The following is a 17,893-nucleotide window of genomic DNA, read 5'->3' as shown; positions in this document are numbered from 1 at the left end:
TGTACACAAAATATTCTAAACTGATTAATGCTCGGAAAGCTTATAGAAATTGGTAGCTGCTTATCTTAATGAGATGTATTGAAAGTACAGATGGGAAATTGTGCCTGCCATAGGGCAAGGAATTCTTGAAGGATAAGAAGAATCAAGCAGGGACTTCATAGGTCAACTCATTTGATCTGGAGGAAAGTTAAACTCAAAGATAAGTCTCTGTAATATCTGAATCTCTGACATAGGCTTCAGCTGAATATGTGCCTGTGTGAGAGGGAAAAGTAGACAAATATTTTTCATTGCTTAGCCTTGCATGTTGCCATGAATACATAACAGAGATTTCCATCATTCTTTTAGAAGGCAGAACAGAAAATAAATCCTGACACGAAATTATTCAGAAACCAATGGTCAACCAAAGTTAAGTAAAGTTGCAACTAAGTCCTGGTCCAGATAAATTACATTTTCAACTGCTCTTGTCCTCATCCTTGTGCCCTGATAGAAGATTTGTCCATTTGGGGCAAAAATGATATCCTCTATAGACTTTATTATTTGTCTATACATAATTCTCAGCAAACAAGAAACATTTCAAGACACACAGAGAAAACATAGAAGAAAAATCAACTGACAAAAAACTCAATGATTACATGGAGAAAGAAGTAAATGTGCCCTTCAATTAATCATTATTAACATGAAAAATTTGGAGAATACAAATATAACTTTGCATATTCCAAATCATTTATAATAATGTAACAGTTCATCCTAAAACATTTATAATAATGCAAATTAAGAATGTAAAAAATAAGGGGGCCTCCCAGGATGACCTGGGGGTTAAGTCTCAGCACTATTACCACTATCATGTGAGTTCCATCCCGGGCCATCCAGGGAGCTCAACCACATGGTGCAGCAGACCTCTCCTGTCTCACCCACTGCTCCCTTCAGCAGTGTATTTCAGTAGCTCTCCCTGTTCTGCTTCCCATTCTGTCTCTGGTGAATCCTCTTCTCACCCCACCCCCGACCCCTGCATCTCTGGCCTACACCCCCATTCTCCTACACACACACAAAAAAAAATGAAGAACATTCTCTTAAAAAAAAAAAAGAATGTGAAAGATGAGCATAACAGCAGAGCGAAAAGAAAGAATCAGTGAACCATGTACCAGCAGATATTATGCCAAGTGGAGCATGAAGAAAAAATGTTAACAAGAAAACAAAAGAGAATATGAGAAAGACATATGGACATTACATGACTTAACATATTATGAAAGTGGGCCACCATAAAAAGCTGAGAGAAAAAAAAACAGAAACATATTTGAGGAGATAATGGCCAAAATATTGTCAACACATATTTTAAAAGTTTAGTAAAATCCAATCTATGTAATAAATCTTAAATTCACCAAAATTTGAATTATTCACCCATACAAAGACATTGCTAAGAAAAGATAAGAAACAAGTAAGGAGAAAATATTTGTACTACCTAACCCATAGTCCTATCCTGAAAAGAAAAGAGAGTTATTGCAAGAAACTCAGAAAAGACAATTTAATTCAAAACCCAGTCAAAGGCTGAATAGGCATGCAAAATGCATGTATATTTATATATTATATATACAAATTCATACATATATATACACATACGCAGCATCATTATTTATCACCAAGAGATATTATCATGAGCAATGATATCTCACTTACCTACCAGAATGGATAAAATTGAAAATAGACAATAGCAAGTGTTGGAGAGGGTAGAGAGAAAAGGGGATCTCTTATTAACTTCTACTACAAGTGTAAGTGGCAGAACTATTTGGGAAATAGATGTTTTCAACTAAATTTCAATGTATCCTTAACCTTACCTTAGAAATTGCACTGCTAGATATACTTAACAAATAAGTGCACTTGTCTTCAAAACAGTTGTACAATATTTATGTTCGTCTTAATATATCTAGTAATATTTTACTATAATATCTATAATAACTAATACCTATAATATCTAAGAATCTACATGAAAGTCCATCAAAAAGCGATGGATATGGAAATGTGTTATTTTCATATAATGTAATTTTTATCCCAAATAAAATGAGTGAACTACTTACTGGCTCATGTAACAAAATGGACAGATCTCAAAATACCTTTGAGTAAAGATGCTAATCATAAAGGAAAATATATCATAAAATTTCACATATATGAAATACAAAACACTGGAAACTAACGGATGGTGCTCTGTGTTAACAAGAGGATAATTTTGGAAACAGGAGAGAAAACTGTTTTTTGTTCAATGGGATACAGCATATGGGAAGATTCTGTGGTGAAGGAAATTATCAGTATCCTCTCAGAGTCGTGATTGTATGGGCATAAGTATATACGCAAGTGACAGAGCACTTTAATAAATATTTATGCATTCTCCTCACAATAAAATATACCTCACTTTTAAAAATAGTTATTGCTGGAGAATCAGGAACTTGACAAAATAGGACCAACTGGAAATTAATGTTTTAATTGATGTCTAAGAAAATTAAAAGTTAAAATAGGGATATTTACTGTGACTTACATTTGTTTATAATGAAGACTACATTGTGCTCAGGATATTCAACATTTTATTGCTGATTAATTCCCAACCTCCTTCTTTTATAGTTTTAATTAGAAGGAGAAACTGGTCTAAGTTTAAAAATTACTCTTTTCAAAGTTTTTGTCAGCTGAGCAAAGCTAAAATTTTCAGCAATATAAAAATAACAAATTCCTGAAAGTAAAATGACTAATGGAAGATTTTTGAAGAGAGGGTGTTTTATAAATGTCAGAACTTTAGTTACTACTTCACAATATAGCATGGTAAGTCATTCAAAATCAAGATGTAATTTCTTCAAGATTTATAGAAAGTCATACATCAGAAAGATTTATCTTAACAATAAATCTGTAGATATTATTGATTAAAATGTGTAAAAACACTGTAGATTACCTAAGTGATTATAGCTGAACAAAAATTTGGCTATAAACTATTATAAGTAATTAATTTCCCAAAAATGAGAATCATGTTATATTTCTTAGAAATAACACAAAATAGGATTGTTTCTGTCTTTGCAAACTACAGAACTAGCTAGTCTCAGCCATAATTTCTTGTTATTTTTTTCTTGGTTGCATTATCACCATTTTCTCAAAGATGCTATTTTTAATCAATAACTACATAAAATATATTAATTTTATAGTATTAATGTAAACTTCTACCTAAAATTTTTTAAAGTTATAAAATATGTTCATCTTAAAGTTTAAAATTTATAGCATTTCACTTATAAATTTTTTTCCCTTTCGCCTTGCTAACTTAAGAATTGAATAGGGCCTCCCCTGGTGATGCAGCAGTTGAGCGCTGGGCTGTGAAGCTGCCTGCAGCCTCTGCAGCACTGTTTCGATCCCCGGCCGCCTGGCGAGTGTCCCCCAGTGTGCGCAGACCTCTCCTGCCGCCCGCTGCTCCCCTCAGCAGTGTATTTCGTCAGTCTGCCTGCTCTGTTCCCCACTCTTGCTCTGGTGAATTCTCTCACCCTTCCACACTTCTGACTGTACCCAGTGCTTGTATAAATAAATAAATAAATAAATAAATAAATAAATAAATAAATAAATAAATAAATAAATAAATACTGAGGGGAAAAAAAAAAAGAATTGACTATATGATACTTGTCTAAGATCCCTGTCTGTCAACTTTAGAGAAGGAAAGCAATTAATTTCAAACTTAATTTCCAGAAATGGGGAAAAAAAGGGGGACGTGTAGGAGACAGAGTGAAAAATTAAGAAAATAATGCTTTCAAAGTTTAAAGGCAAAGCACAAAGTCATACACTAAAGATAACTTACTCTGGCATAGACAAACCAATTTGCCCCAAATTTGTGACACTAAATGTCACTGGGGAAACTTAGAAAATTACAAAAAAAAACACTACATTACAAAAATCTAAAAGGAAGCAATTTACATATTTTAATAAAACAAATTTATATTACTTTTGTGATACATGAAAGAATTACCTTAAGAATGAAATATTTCATAGAACAGGTAATAAAAAGGAACACAGATGGACACATTTCAAATTTATGTTATAACTTTAGAGGAAAAAGTGTTCTATCATGGATGACTGGGAAATTAAAATTTTGCTAATTTATAATTTTGCCATTAGTAGTTCTAAATTCTGTCACATTCATAAAGATTTTTTTCTCCTTGCCAGAATATTATTGATAGTATATGTTTATTGTCACCCACTGTGAATGTCTACTTTTTTTTAATCATTATATTCTAAACTGAGAGGATGTTCCAGCACTCACAAGTTAGGTGCCATTCATGTACTTATTTGATTAGAGGCAGATCAAACAAATAAAAGTATTTTTAAGACAACTTCAAGTATAGACGTATTTTTTTAATTGCAAGTAACTTCTAAAAATTCCACATATGTAATTATATTTAGTTCTGAAAAAAACCCTTCATCTTATAATGAAGGCAATTATTTTATTTAAAAACATAGCCATGGTCAGCCAAGAACAGCAGAGTTTTAGAAAGCATGTTTCTTTTCTTGAAAAAATAGAAAATAAATCAATGAATAAGATGTCAAATTAATACCAACATCTTACTTGTCAAAAAATATTGACAAGAAAATGTTTCAGGCGCATATCTAATAAGCCAGGAGACTCTATAGTCAAAGATTGTTTTTTCACCATGTACATAATACCATTTATAGTCCTACAATATGCTAACATCCATTTCCTGTAAAATAAATCATGTACAACACATATTTAAATATGATTCCTAGTAGTAAAGTTTGACAAGGTGCTTGTTTTTAATCTTTCATGGGAGGTTTAACTTCAACCTGAAATGCTATTTACATTCAGCTGTACAATCAATTCTACCAGATTCTATTTTACTAAAAATGGTTTTGTTACAGAGTAATTTCCATGAAAAGGGAGGTGCCATGTTCCCTGCTCCACAAAATGAAAGGTGGGGCTGGTGGGGAGAAGGGAGAAGACTTGCAGGAGGCATGTACAGCAGAAACATGTAACAAAGCTGCACTTGCTTCTCAGCATTGGACCTGCATCAAGGTCTTGGGGAACATGGAGGGAGATACTGGAGGTGAGACATGTAGAGACATTTGGAAGAGATGTGGGTGAGAGACCTGTAAGGAAGCTGACAACGGCAGTTGTTACCTTGATTTGTACTTTGATTTGGTTCCTTTCATCTTAGACTTGCCTGGCCCCTTCTGCCCATTTCTGGTGGTTCCCTGCCAGAAGGTGCCTTAGATTTTGTGGCAGGCTTTCCAGCCTAGTGGCCCTGCTTTCAGCCAAGCCTGTTTGGCGGGGGTTTTACCAACAAGAGATGGATAAATAAGGAGACATCACTGGGAAACTATTACCTTTTCTTTTATTCTCTCTCTATGCACATGAATCCTATGAAAGTTCTGTTCTCTTCTATAAAACTTCTTCCACACTAAGAGTTCGCTTTGCCCGCAAGTGGTGGATGGCACAATCTATTTAGAACATGCAGGTTTGGGCATCTCAGGGTGCCCTTAGACTCCACGCTAACAGTTTCAGTGAAATGTGCTAGTGTAAATGGGTTTCCAGATGTTTGCTAAATATCTCACAAGTGTCTTGGCAGTAATACAATAATAAATGGTTAAAAACTGGAATCCATAAGATGAGCTAAAACACTCGCAATTATGGTGAAATCTCACAGAGACACTTTAAATTTTCTAACAACTTCAATGCTTTACTACAATATCTCTTCTGGCTTCTGATCACAGCTTAATGCAAGAAAATAATTTTTAAAGCAGGAACTATTTACAGTTAAAGAATTCCTGACAATGTAATAGGACCACAACTTCCTGACTATAGAATTGTTAATATAGTTGTGTAGCTCATCTGAAAGGCTAATTTATATTACTACTACTAAAGCTGAATTAGAGGCTGTCATGTATAAAGAAAAGAACATGTCATAAACAAGAAAAAAATAAATTAGCAATTAAGAATTGTAATTGGACACTTCTTAACATTTCAGGAGATCGAACATTCATTGCTCATGCCAAAACATGAAAGGATTCACTTTCAATAAATATGTAAGGTCATTATATTCATGATTTATGAAAGAATTAATATTGAGATCATTTAATATTCAGCAAATTTATATTCTAGAGTCAAAATAAAACACACTTTGCATTACATTACTTTCTTATTGTTATTATAACAAATTATCACAAACTCAGTGGTTAAAAACAACATAAATTTATTCTCTAACAGTTCAGCAATCGGAAGTCCAAAGTGAATCTTATGAGGTTCAGATCACATGGAAGAGAATCTGTTCCTCTCCAGTATGGTTGGCTCATCACCCCATATCATCCGGAAAGACAGTAATTTCACCACTTCTACTTCTCCTTTAAAAAAAAGGATAGACCTCCCCAAAGATGTCCAGAACAGATTTTTCCAGTGTGTCAGTTAAGGTAAAGCAAGACCTTGAAGGCCTCCCTGGTGGCTCGGGCAGTTTAGTGCAGCACTGTGAAGCTGTCCGCAGCCTCTGCAGTGCTGGTTCCATCTCGGCCGGCAGGGAGCTACCCACATGACACAGCAGACCTCTCCTGCCTCACCCGCTGCTCCCCTCAGCAGTGGATTTCAGTAGATCTGCCTGTTCTGCTCCCCACTCTGTCTCTGGTGAATCCTCTCACCCTCCTGCACCTCTGGCCTGTACCCTGGTTCTTTTATGTATAAATAAATAAATCTTAAAAAAATCAAGACCTTGAGGACTTCAAGAGAAACTGTTATCATTACCTTAAAGAAAGACTACCCAGTGATTTAGGGTCACCTTTAGAAATGATTTTTATAGGAAAAACCCATTTTTATTTGCACAATAAACAGTAAGTTATCCCCTCTTCATCATGTAAAGTCCCTTTATATCTTTGTTGACAAGCCAGGAGACTATTCCATTCCTTAGCTTAGGATTAAAAACCCTAAATTTGTCCCATTTACTCTAGAATTAACAGCCACATAAACTGTTCATAGCTACGTAATTAAATTTGGTCTTTTTTCTCCTATTAATTTCTCTGATGTTAATTTGGTAGCTCAACCAGTCAGAGAATAATCTAGAGGGGTGAGGGAAACTTCTTTTACTTTCCTGGCCCCCACTGTCCCTTAAGAGAGCCCTTGTGATAACACTGGGACTGATCTGATAACCCAGAATCACCTATCATCTCAAAACACATAAACACATCTGCAAAGTGATTTTTTTTCACATGTAATGTTACATTTGGCCAAACTCCAGGACCTGGGGCACAGATATCATTTAAAAATAAAGTTTAGCCCCTTTTATTGTATTATTAAAAACACCATTGGGCCTCCCCCGGTGGCTCAGGAGGTTGAACACCGCTCTGTGAAGCTGTCCGTAGCCTCTGCAGCACTGGCTCGATTCCGGCCCACTGGCGAGGGTCTCATATGGCGCAGCAGACCTCTCCTGCCTCACCTGCTGCTCCCCTCAGCAGTGTATTTCAGTCAGTCTGTCTATTCTGTTCCCCACTCTGTCTCTGGTGAATCCTCTCACCCTCCCGCGCATCTGGCTTGTACCCCAGTTCTTGTATAAATAAATAAAATAAATCTTTAAAAAAAAAATCACATGAGAAGGAGGAAGGATCCAAAGTGGGTGTGAGGTATATGAGGAGGAAAAGTCTCACCTGAACTATCAAGGACTATTTTCTAGAGAAAGGTACTGATTTACAAAAAATGATACATGAATGTACAAACACAGTGAAGTGTCCATGAAGTGTCCACTTAATGGCATAAGTGTTATTGTAAATTATTAAAAGCCCCCACAAAATTCAAGTTAATTTAGAGATTGATTATATATATATATATATATATATATATATATATATATATATATATATATTGGGTAGTGATTCCTACCAAAATCCTGACAAAAAAAATAAATGTAGGATTTGGAGATGTTTTTCCCAACTCAGATACATGATCATATAATTAACATCTTCCCACTAAGACTGTAAAGAATAAACTATAATAGGAAATAGGTTATTATTTCAGAAGAGAAAAGAGAGTGAACAGATTCATCACTAATTATTGTCCTTGTAGGCAATTAACAAGATCATGAGAATGTTATAGTTGTCCTTGATAAAAACAGAAATTACCTCCTATCTTATCCCTTCACTCCAGTTCAAACATTTGACCTGAAGGGATACACCAAGGACAGGCCATAACACTAGGATGTTGTACTGCTCTTCATGGTTCATTGGCAGGGAGGCAACAGGAGACGCACTAGGGCCATCGCCTCTATTAAGGACAAAGCCTAGATAACAAGCAGTCAACTGCTTACTGTTTATACATAGAATATATGAGGGTGCTAAGGTTACTACAGTTCAATTTGCTGACAACAAAAATAAATGTATGGAAAATAAGGAGGTGGCATCAGAATAAAATTGAGAGTCTGAAGAATGTACATAGGTTCCCCCAAAATCACACTGTCCTATGACCCAAATCATTATCTGTATATAATCTATATCATTATCTGTATATAACCTAACTTAATTATTATCTGTATATAACCTAACTTAACTAATATCGGCAGTTCATATGAAAGGAAACTTGATTTTTCAGTTGCCGACAAGCTCAAATCCATTATGAGACTGTCTCAAATTTTAAGAACTTGAGCTTTATTTATAATTTGAAATATTACAATCTAGTATAACTGATATGTATGTGATATGCTACAACCTGACCATTGAATAAATTGAGAAGACCTGCTTTGGTCACTGAAACAGCACACCATACCTGGAATATTGTACTCAGCACTGGATAACTTGCTCAAACCAGAGACTATTAAGAGAAGCATGAAGGTCAACTTTAACAGCACCAAGTTCTTACAGGGAAGGAACAGCATTTCAATGTGGCTCTTGGAAGGGAGGAAGAAGTGGGGGGGCAATATTTCTGCTCAGAAAAATATTTGAACAATTGGAGTTATTTGTATGGATTATTTATAAGAAAAAAATGTATGCTACATTAATATGGCTCTTATGTTTCCAATGTATATCGACACCTAAAGAAAGATAAGGCAGGGTTTCCCTTGTGGCACAAAGGTTAAGCACAGCACTATGAAGCTGTCTGTAGCCTCTGCAGCAGGACTTCGATCCCCAACCAGCCAGGGAGTGACCTACATGGCACAGTAGACCTCTCCTGTCTCACCCGCTGCTCCCCTCAACAGTGTATTTCAGTCAGTCTGCCTGTTCTGTTCCCCACTCTGTCTCTGGTGAATCCTATCACCCCCTACATCTCTGGCCTGTACCCCAGTTCTTGTATGCACAAATAAATAAATCTATTTAAAAAAAAGAAAGACAAAGCAGCAATTCTTCCACTAGTACAGATAAGGAAACCAACCTAAGAGAGTTTAATCATTTGTACAGCAAGTAGATGTCTTGAATTTTAATATTTTTACTCTAGGGGCCTCCCTGATAGTGCAAGGGGTTAAGCACAGCACTGTGAAGCTGTCCACAGCCTCTACAGCATGAATTCAATCCCCAGCCAACCAAGGAGCTACCCACATGGCACAGCAGACCTCTCCTGACTTACCTGTGTACTTCAGTCTATCTGCCTGTTTTGTTCCCCACTCTGTATCTGGTGAATCCTCTCACCTCCCACACCTCTGGCCTGTACCCCAGTTCTTGTATGCATAAATAAATAAAATATTTTAAAAACATATTTTTACTCTAGCTCTTTTGTTCCAGGTGTTAGATCACTGGAGTTACTAGGAAGTGTGATATTATTGTGTAAATTAAATGATTTATAATATATGCAAAAAGCACATAGGATAGGAGACAGTACAGTGGAGTGGAGAAAGACACTGGAGACAAGTTATTTCAACTTAAATCTTGGTCCTAGTAGCAAAGACTATGCATTGGAGCAAAGAAAGTTTGTTCAATAAATGGTGCTGGGAAAACTGGGTCGCTACATGCAAAAGAATGAAGCTTGACCACTACCTCACACCATACACAAAAATCAACTCAAAATGGATTAAAGAACTAGACATAAGACCTGAAACCATAAAATACATAGAAGGAAATATAGGCGAAACACTACGGGATTTGCACATCAAAGACATCTTTACAGACACATCACCCAAAGCAGTGATAGTGAAGAGAAAGATAAACAGCTGGGACTACATCAAATTAAAGAGCTTCTGCACAGCAAAAGAGACAATAACAAAAACAAAGAGAAACCCCACCAACTGGGAGAACATTTTTGCACCCAACACTAATGATAAAGGACTGATCACAAAAATCTGCAAAGAGCTGATGAGACTCAGCAACAACAAAGAAAATAATCCAGTCAAAAAATGGGCAGAAGAGCTAAAAAGAAACTTCTCTGAAGAGGAAATGCAAATGGCCAACAGACATATGAAAAAATGTTCAACATCACTTGTAATCAGGGAAATGCAAATCAAAACTACCATGAGATACCATCTCACACCAGTGAGAATGGCACATATTAAAAAAACTAGCAACAACAAATGTTGGCGAGGATGTGGAGAAAAAGGAACTCTTCTGCACTGTTGGTGGGAGTGCAAACTGGTCCAACCACTATGGAGAGCTGTGTGGAGATTTCTGGACCTACTAAACATAGAGCTTCCATATGATCCAGCAATTCCACTCCTAGGTATTTACCCAAAGGACACAGAAACATCAATTCCAAAGAGCACCTGCACTCCTATGTTTATAGCAGCACTGTTTACAATAGCTAAGCTTTGGAAACAACCCAAATGCCCAAAAATAGATGACTGGATCAAGAAGATGTGGTACATATATACCATGGAATATTACTCAGCATTCAAAAAAGATAAACACATGCAATTTGCAGCAACATGGATGGCACTGGAAGGGATCATGCTAAGCGAAATAAGCCAAAAAGAAAAAGAAAAATACCGGATGGTCTCACTCATAGCAGGAATCTAGAAAACTTAAATAAGGGACCAGGGAAAATGAATATAAGAAAGTGAAAATCAAAATCAACAAAAAACTATGAACCAGAGACACTTTTTGGGGGTGGGGGCGGGAGGGGAAGGATTGGGGTCAGAATGGGGCGTTTGCAATTGTATGGGGGAATATAAAAATAAAATTTAATATTTAAAAAAAAAATAATTATATTAGTATTAATTCAAAAGCTTATAAATAGGCTGCTAGGGATTGGCGGATTGGCACTATGTCAACTATCAACATGAATCTTTCCATTGCTTTCTCTGCCACCCAGCAACATTTTGATTTCCTTCTCCCATTACAGGTAGATAAAGGTCAAAAATGCCTAAGCAAATACAAAGAAGTGATGTTTGCACAGTATTTCATTTTTATTAACAGCTTCTAATGTTTTTCTCAAATATGAGTGTTTCTTTTTATATTTCCATGTAAAGTAAAAATCATTTGTATTAAGTACTTCTTCACCTGAAAAAGACTTAAGTAAACAATAATTAAAATATTTGGTATTTAAAAAAAAAAAAAAAAAAAAATCTTGGTCCTAGTAATAACTGTTTCATCATTGTGAAGCACCATTAATACCACCTATCTTATAGGGTGCTTGGAGGAGTAATTGACTTACTATCTTGTAAAGTACTTTGCTGTAAGAGCTCTATCAGCGTTAATCAATACAAAAATCTATTGTTGTCTGGCACAAGAAAGACACTCAATAAATGCTAGCTGCATTAGTTCTCCAACAGGGGAAGTGTTAATTCAGATGATGAATTGATATATTTGTCATGATATAGAAGATATTCCAGAAATACAGAGAATGAGAGAGGGTAAGAAATTTGAATAAACCATCTCTCAAGTCCCTCTGAAAAATTGTGAGCCACTGTTTTGTAGAGTCAGATGGAGTTCTCTCCCAAACGAAATGTTCTGTTTTCCATAAACCCACATTCCTTGTCAAATCTGTCTAACATGCAACTAATTTGACTGATTAAATTTACAAGTTATCACAGGCCTCCGCAGATAAGTTAATGTAATCTTATCTAAGAAGATTGTAAAAAAAAAAAAAATCATTCTTTCTGATATATTTCCATATATTCATGATTTTCTATTGTAGCTATTTCAATAACCATCAATTTACAGGATTTTTTTCCTAAAATCTTATTTGCTAATATGTGGATAATGTGAGCTTGCTGCAAAGATTTCCAGAAATACTCAGTTTTGTATTTAATATCATTTCCAAGTTGTAAATCATGCATTCTACAGTGGTGAAAATCAATTCCCCATATTTGTTTTGAAGTTCATAGGGAATGAAATTCACAGGGAAAGAACTAAGTTTACATATTTCACTAGGAATACAATCCAAAACAAGATGAACCAAATGCATTTTTTTCCTCTAGATACTGGAGCAAAAAAAAAAAAAAAAAAGATTGTAATTTAGTCACACTACATCTCTAGAGGAAATTACAATTTGTAAATATGTCAGGATCTGAGAAAAGGTGGATCCACTCTACATATTTTACAACTATAATACTGTCTTATGTGTGCACAAATTTATGAACTGGATACACTGTGTTCTCAGCTGGATTCATAGCCTTATCTATGTTACAAATTTACTCCTTTCAATGTGAACTGGAAAATGATTACACAAGGCCAGAGAAGTATAACCATTTTTTATGCACTAAATCCAATAACCCATTCCCAAGTTGGTACCTTAAAGAGTAAGTTAGAAATTTTTCAAATTATTTTGTACTTTTGTCCAAAAAAAGAAAATTAGCATCTAAGCTAATATAGAAAAACAAGATGCCTATAAATTATTACTAAGGGCCTCCCTGGTGGCGCAGCAGTTGAGCGCTGGGTTGTGAAGCTGCCCGCAGCCTCTGCAGCGCCGGTTCAATCCCCGGCTGCTCTCTGGCCACCGGAGGAGGGTCCCACATGGCGCGCAGACCTCTCCTGCCACCTGCTGCTCCCCTCAGCAGTGTATTTTGGTCCTTCTGCCTGCTCTGCTCCCCGCTCTGGCTCTGGTGAATTCTCTCACCCTCCCACGCTTCTGACTGTACCCAGTGCTTGTATAAATAAATAAATAAATCTTTAAAAAAAAATAAATAAATTATTACTAAGAGAAGATTCCTGCATAAATTTATATCATGTATTAAAAAGAATGTTTTACATTTCAAAAACATTTCTGATTGTTTCTTTTTCTGATAACTAATTAGATTGGAGTCATTTTCTTATTCTCTTTTTTTACTATTTAGTCTTTTTTACTCACTATTTTTCTCAGTGTTCTACAACTTACAATTTTGTTGATTTCTTACTCTTTACATCTCTTTTTTAGAAAATGTACTGAAGTATAATTTACGTATAATAAACTCACATTAAAATATTAAACATTGATAAATGTGACAGATGTATGTTCTTTTCAAATGACCACCAAATTCAAGATACAGAAATTTCCCTATTTTTCCCCTTTCTTATACTTCTCTCATGCCATCCATACACAGACAACTACTGATTGACTTTCTAACTAAACCAGTATGTATTTTCCAGAATTTGTTGTTAAGAGTAGCAAATGATGGCCTCCCCTGGTGGCGCAGTGGTTGAGCACTGGGCTGCAAACCTGCCCGCAGCCTCTGCAGTGCAAGTTCGATCCCCGGCCACCAGCGAGGGTCCCACATGGCGTGCAGACCTCTCCTACCACGCCCGCTGCTACCCTCAGCAGTGTATTTCGTCAGTCTGCCTGTTCTGTTCCCTGCTCTGGCTCTGGTGAATTCTCTCACCCTCCCGCAATTCTGACTGTACCCAGTGCTTATATAAATAAATAAATAAAACTTAAAAAAAAAGTAGCAAATTAATATAGGTAGCATTATATTATACATTTATATTTCATTACTACATGTTGCCACCAGGAGGATCTGACTCAATGTCTGTAAAAATTTGTTTTCCTAATCATGGAGAAGGAAACATCAAATAAAATGATAAACAAAGATGGAACAAAAAATGAAAGGTGGCACCAATATCAGTGTTGGAGCCCTTTTATCCAGTTGTGACTGAATATATCCATGGACTCTGCTGTTTAATAAGGCAATAAATCCATTATTATTTGCCTAAGTTAAATTTCAAACTTGAATTTGAAAGATGACTGAGAAACATGATATGTAAAACTGACATGCTTATCAGGACACTGAAAGTTACCAGGAACATTGACTTAAGCTGTCACTAGTTCTGCAGCATATGAACTTCAGTGAAAGGAAAATTGGAGATGGAAATAATCTGAATGATAAGTACCCGGCGGTCGTGGAGACCAGGTCAGTGAGTTGAAGTGGTGATTTGGTCTTCCATTCTCATTTATTAGATACTTGCCTGAGAAGATGGGACCTCTGTTCTGGGCAGGGTGGGTAGAACCAATGAAGTGATGCTGGGGTCAGCTGCCAAGGGAAAAAGATGTCATCAAAATAAAAATTATTTTCAAAAATACCCAAAGGGGTTGGGGCAAAAGTCAGTGGGTGTTGATGCTGCGATGTCACAAAGATCTTGACTTCTCTGAAATTTTGCCTAGAATTTGTATAGACTTTTGGTTTCACCATTTCAAAACTCTAATAAAATATATTAAACCAACTCTGCGTTCATCTATTCCCCATCAACCATAACCTAGGCTTGTACCAAAATGTATTCATAGTTATTTTGCTGCACAAAAGACATCTGACTAAATAGCTATATCTAAAGTTTTTGGTAGCATTTTTGGTTTATTTTTATTTACAATCATAATTGCTATGAAAGATACATTTACTTTTGTTTGAAATTGTGCGTGAATTTGTAAGTCAGTGTATACAGACACATATATTCACACAGATATGCTCTTAGCAAGTAATTTTCTGTATTTCCTGATAAAATTTTTAAACTGATGACAAGTACTAAGTGTCAACCTTTTCTATAATCCATTATAAGAAGAAAAGACTAACAAACCAAGTTAATAATACCTCAATGGAAACAAAACATTATTCACTTCCAATTCTTAGTGGGAAATGCAAATGTTAATTTTACTGAAAGCAACAGATTTTAAATAACAAGAAAAATAATATGCATGCTATATTTTCTAGAGTGAGAACATTTATAAAAATTGATTGTCATAATATTAATATCAAATGTTCTCACTTAATTTTCTAACCAGAACTGAGAAATGGCCACAAACATAAATAATGAGGAACACAAAATTTAATTACACTGGTTTTGCAGTGATAATAAGTTCGCTCTGTCTTTTGCACCTATTCAACTGCACCTTACTCAAGTCACTGCAAAAAAAAAAAGTGACCAAAATAAATACTGATGATGAAAGATAAAGTATACAACTGAGGCTGCTAGAGGGGAGAGAAAAAAGGGGTGAGTGAAGTGGGATTTGGGGACAGTGGATACGGCAGAGGACTTTCAGTGCCTTGGTGGTGGTGTACTGTGGTAACAAACATGTTAAGAGGCGTGATCCTATACCTCTGGATCGTACATAGTGTTATAAACCCAAGTTACCTCAATACAAAAAAGAAAGAAGGAAAAAAAGAATAGAATGTACAGCCTAATACTGTAAGTGATGTTTCAAAATACTGAGTAACTAATATATTTTGACATTTGGCAAATAATTGATCCCATTTTTTTATTCTTCACTCAAATATGCTTCACAGTGGCAATGTTCATGCCAATTTCATCAACAGAGTCTATAAAAGGATATAATGCATTGGTGAAGGAAATTCTATGGAGACTATATCTGGGGGGAGCAAATATTGTTTAAAAATAAACAATGATGTAAAAAATAATTTTAAAAAGGATATAATAGCATAATATATTAGTAGCAGATTGATTGTGAAATTATAAAATTAGTATTTGTAGATATGCCCTGGGGATCGAATATCCTGTTCCCTGGAATATACAGAACAAATATTTAAAATTAGCAACTTTGCAAAACAGGGGAGGGAAGAGCATAAGGAACTGTGGATCATGGGTGCTGTGGTGGTGGGAGACAGGACTACACCTGAGGAAGAAATCAAATACTGTCCAAAAGTGAAAAACATGTAAGAAAATAAATACATAAATGTATAAATACATAAATGTAATAAATTAAAAAAAACTAGAACCCTATTGCAAAAATAAAATTATCAACTTTGTGAATTGGAATTACTGGCTAATTTCATGGCTATGTTTTACATATACTAATTATTCTTTAATTGCCTATGCTATTGGATATGTTTCTGGAATTTAGTCACATACGCTAGCAGGTTTATCTTTGCCATAATTGCAAAGTTGGCATTTTGAAAATATGAGGGGTAAATATTTACAAAGAAAAAGGAAATGACCCTTTCTTCTGATCTTAAAGAAGGCCCTCATGTAGAGAACAGGATACAACCACAGTGAGAACTGACTGCTATTCAAACCACATGCTAATATTTTAGATGTCACTTCTGTCTTTTCTTAGTGCAAACAGTACACACTTTTGACCTCATGTAGAGCCACACACCTGGTAGTAGAAAGGAGCTCTTGAAGCAGATGACCTGCTACATTGCTCATAGTCCTTGCACTGTGGGAAGCTGTGGTGATTTTGACTCTGCTGTGGATGAGAAGACAAACCAATAAACTGTGGTAACTAACACACATGAAATTAACCTTGATAGACCAATAATGGAGAAACCAATCAAAAGACAACATATTAGCCAGTACACTAACTCTGATTGATTCACCATGCTTTTCTCTAACAAGGCATTTATGGTCCTTGTTAAAGTAACTGGTTGTTTTCTTTCTGTTAAATTCACATGCTTATAAAATTAGGCTCTTTTGAAAAACCTTTATTACCTTTTTTCTGTCACATTGATTATCTTCTTTGAAATTTTACAGAATACTTAATTTTCCTAGTTCTTCATAATCACTTGACCTTTGGCTAGCATTATAATCACTATTAAAAATATGTGTTCCTTAAGGAATAATAAGTTTCTGATATTGTTATTTTATCAATGTTATTATTTCCTTAATCAACGCTAAGTATTTAGAACCACTCTGATGTATCCTATAATAATTATCCTATTCTTTAAGAGGTCAACAAAAAGTAATTCTTCTACAGTCATATTTCTTAACTTTCGGATTCATGAAATTTTTTCACATTTATGAAGTTCTTCCTTATATCAAACCTAAATTGCTCCTATTACAAATTACACTCACTTTCTATGGGTCATTGGAACTAGACGACAGCTAAGTGCATTTTCTATAAAATGAGTCTCAGGCAGTTATTTAAAAGCTATAGATGACACATGAATCACAAAGACAGAGATATTTCAAAGTTCAAAAGTCTTATCTGTCTATTCAATATCTAAGTGCTTCCAGGAAGATTAACAATTATTTTATTGAATAACCTAAGCAGGTCATGGTTGCTTTTGGGTAAACTTATTTTAATTAATTACATTAACTCTTTTGTATTTTGATTATTAGCAATTTAGATTGTTCATCTGACCATTCATGGAGTTAGTGGTTCCCTATACAAAATACCCATTTATCAAATCAATTAGAATATGAATTACAACTTCAAAAAGGTAATAAAGGAATGACAATTAATGGCATTTTTCTGTTCTGAATGATATGTTAATTGAATGTTTAAATGACATATATATTAATGTCAAAATTTATAAAACAGTTATATATATTGCCACCATCATGTACCAAGCATGATTGTAAAAATATGAATCCATATAATTCTGTAATAATACTTTGTATCAAATATTATTCTTAGAGCAATTTGAGAGTTCAGGAGCCACTGTGCCATGATAACTATGCTTATAAGAGACAGAGCTGGGATATGAACACAGGCATTTTGAGTTTAGTGCCTTTAGCCACTGCGCTGTATAATCAACAAAAAGGAAAGGGAGAGACTGTGGAGGATGCTAAGGCAATACAATTTTTTAATTCTCATAGAGAA

At 35.1% G+C, this 17,893-nt stretch overlaps 1 protein-coding gene across 12 annotated transcripts in view; it reads right to left on the bottom strand.

The window, feature by feature from the left end:
* LOC119243609 (uncharacterized) overlaps nt 1-17,893 on the bottom strand; it is a 782,255-nt gene that overhangs the window by 328,071 nt on the left and 436,291 nt on the right. For 9 of the 12 annotated variants that reach the window (XR_008551531.1, XR_008551536.1, XR_008551532.1 and 6 more), the window contains one exon: nt 16,448-16,537. The exons of 2 other annotated variants lie outside the window; for them this stretch is intronic. Coding sequence is in view for 1 of the 10 variants with exons in the window: in XM_054694540.1 (XP_054550515.1) it covers nt 16,448-16,537 (90 nt within the window). In the remaining 9 variants the exon portion in view is untranslated. Of the gene's footprint in view, nt 1-14,313; nt 14,373-16,447; nt 16,538-17,893 lie in introns of those variants that run through there. One more of the 12 variants, XR_008551541.1, reaches the window with a different exon arrangement.

Source organism: Talpa occidentalis, unplaced genomic scaffold (genome assembly GCF_014898055.3).
Source record: "Talpa occidentalis isolate TD23 unplaced genomic scaffold, MPIMG_talOcc4v2.1 talOcc4.13, whole genome shotgun sequence".
In the NCBI taxonomy this organism is placed as follows: Eukaryota; Metazoa; Chordata; class Mammalia; order Eulipotyphla; family Talpidae; genus Talpa; species Talpa occidentalis.
The sequence above is the reverse complement of the archived record's forward strand: the minus strand, read 5'-3'. Positions and strand labels throughout refer to the sequence as shown.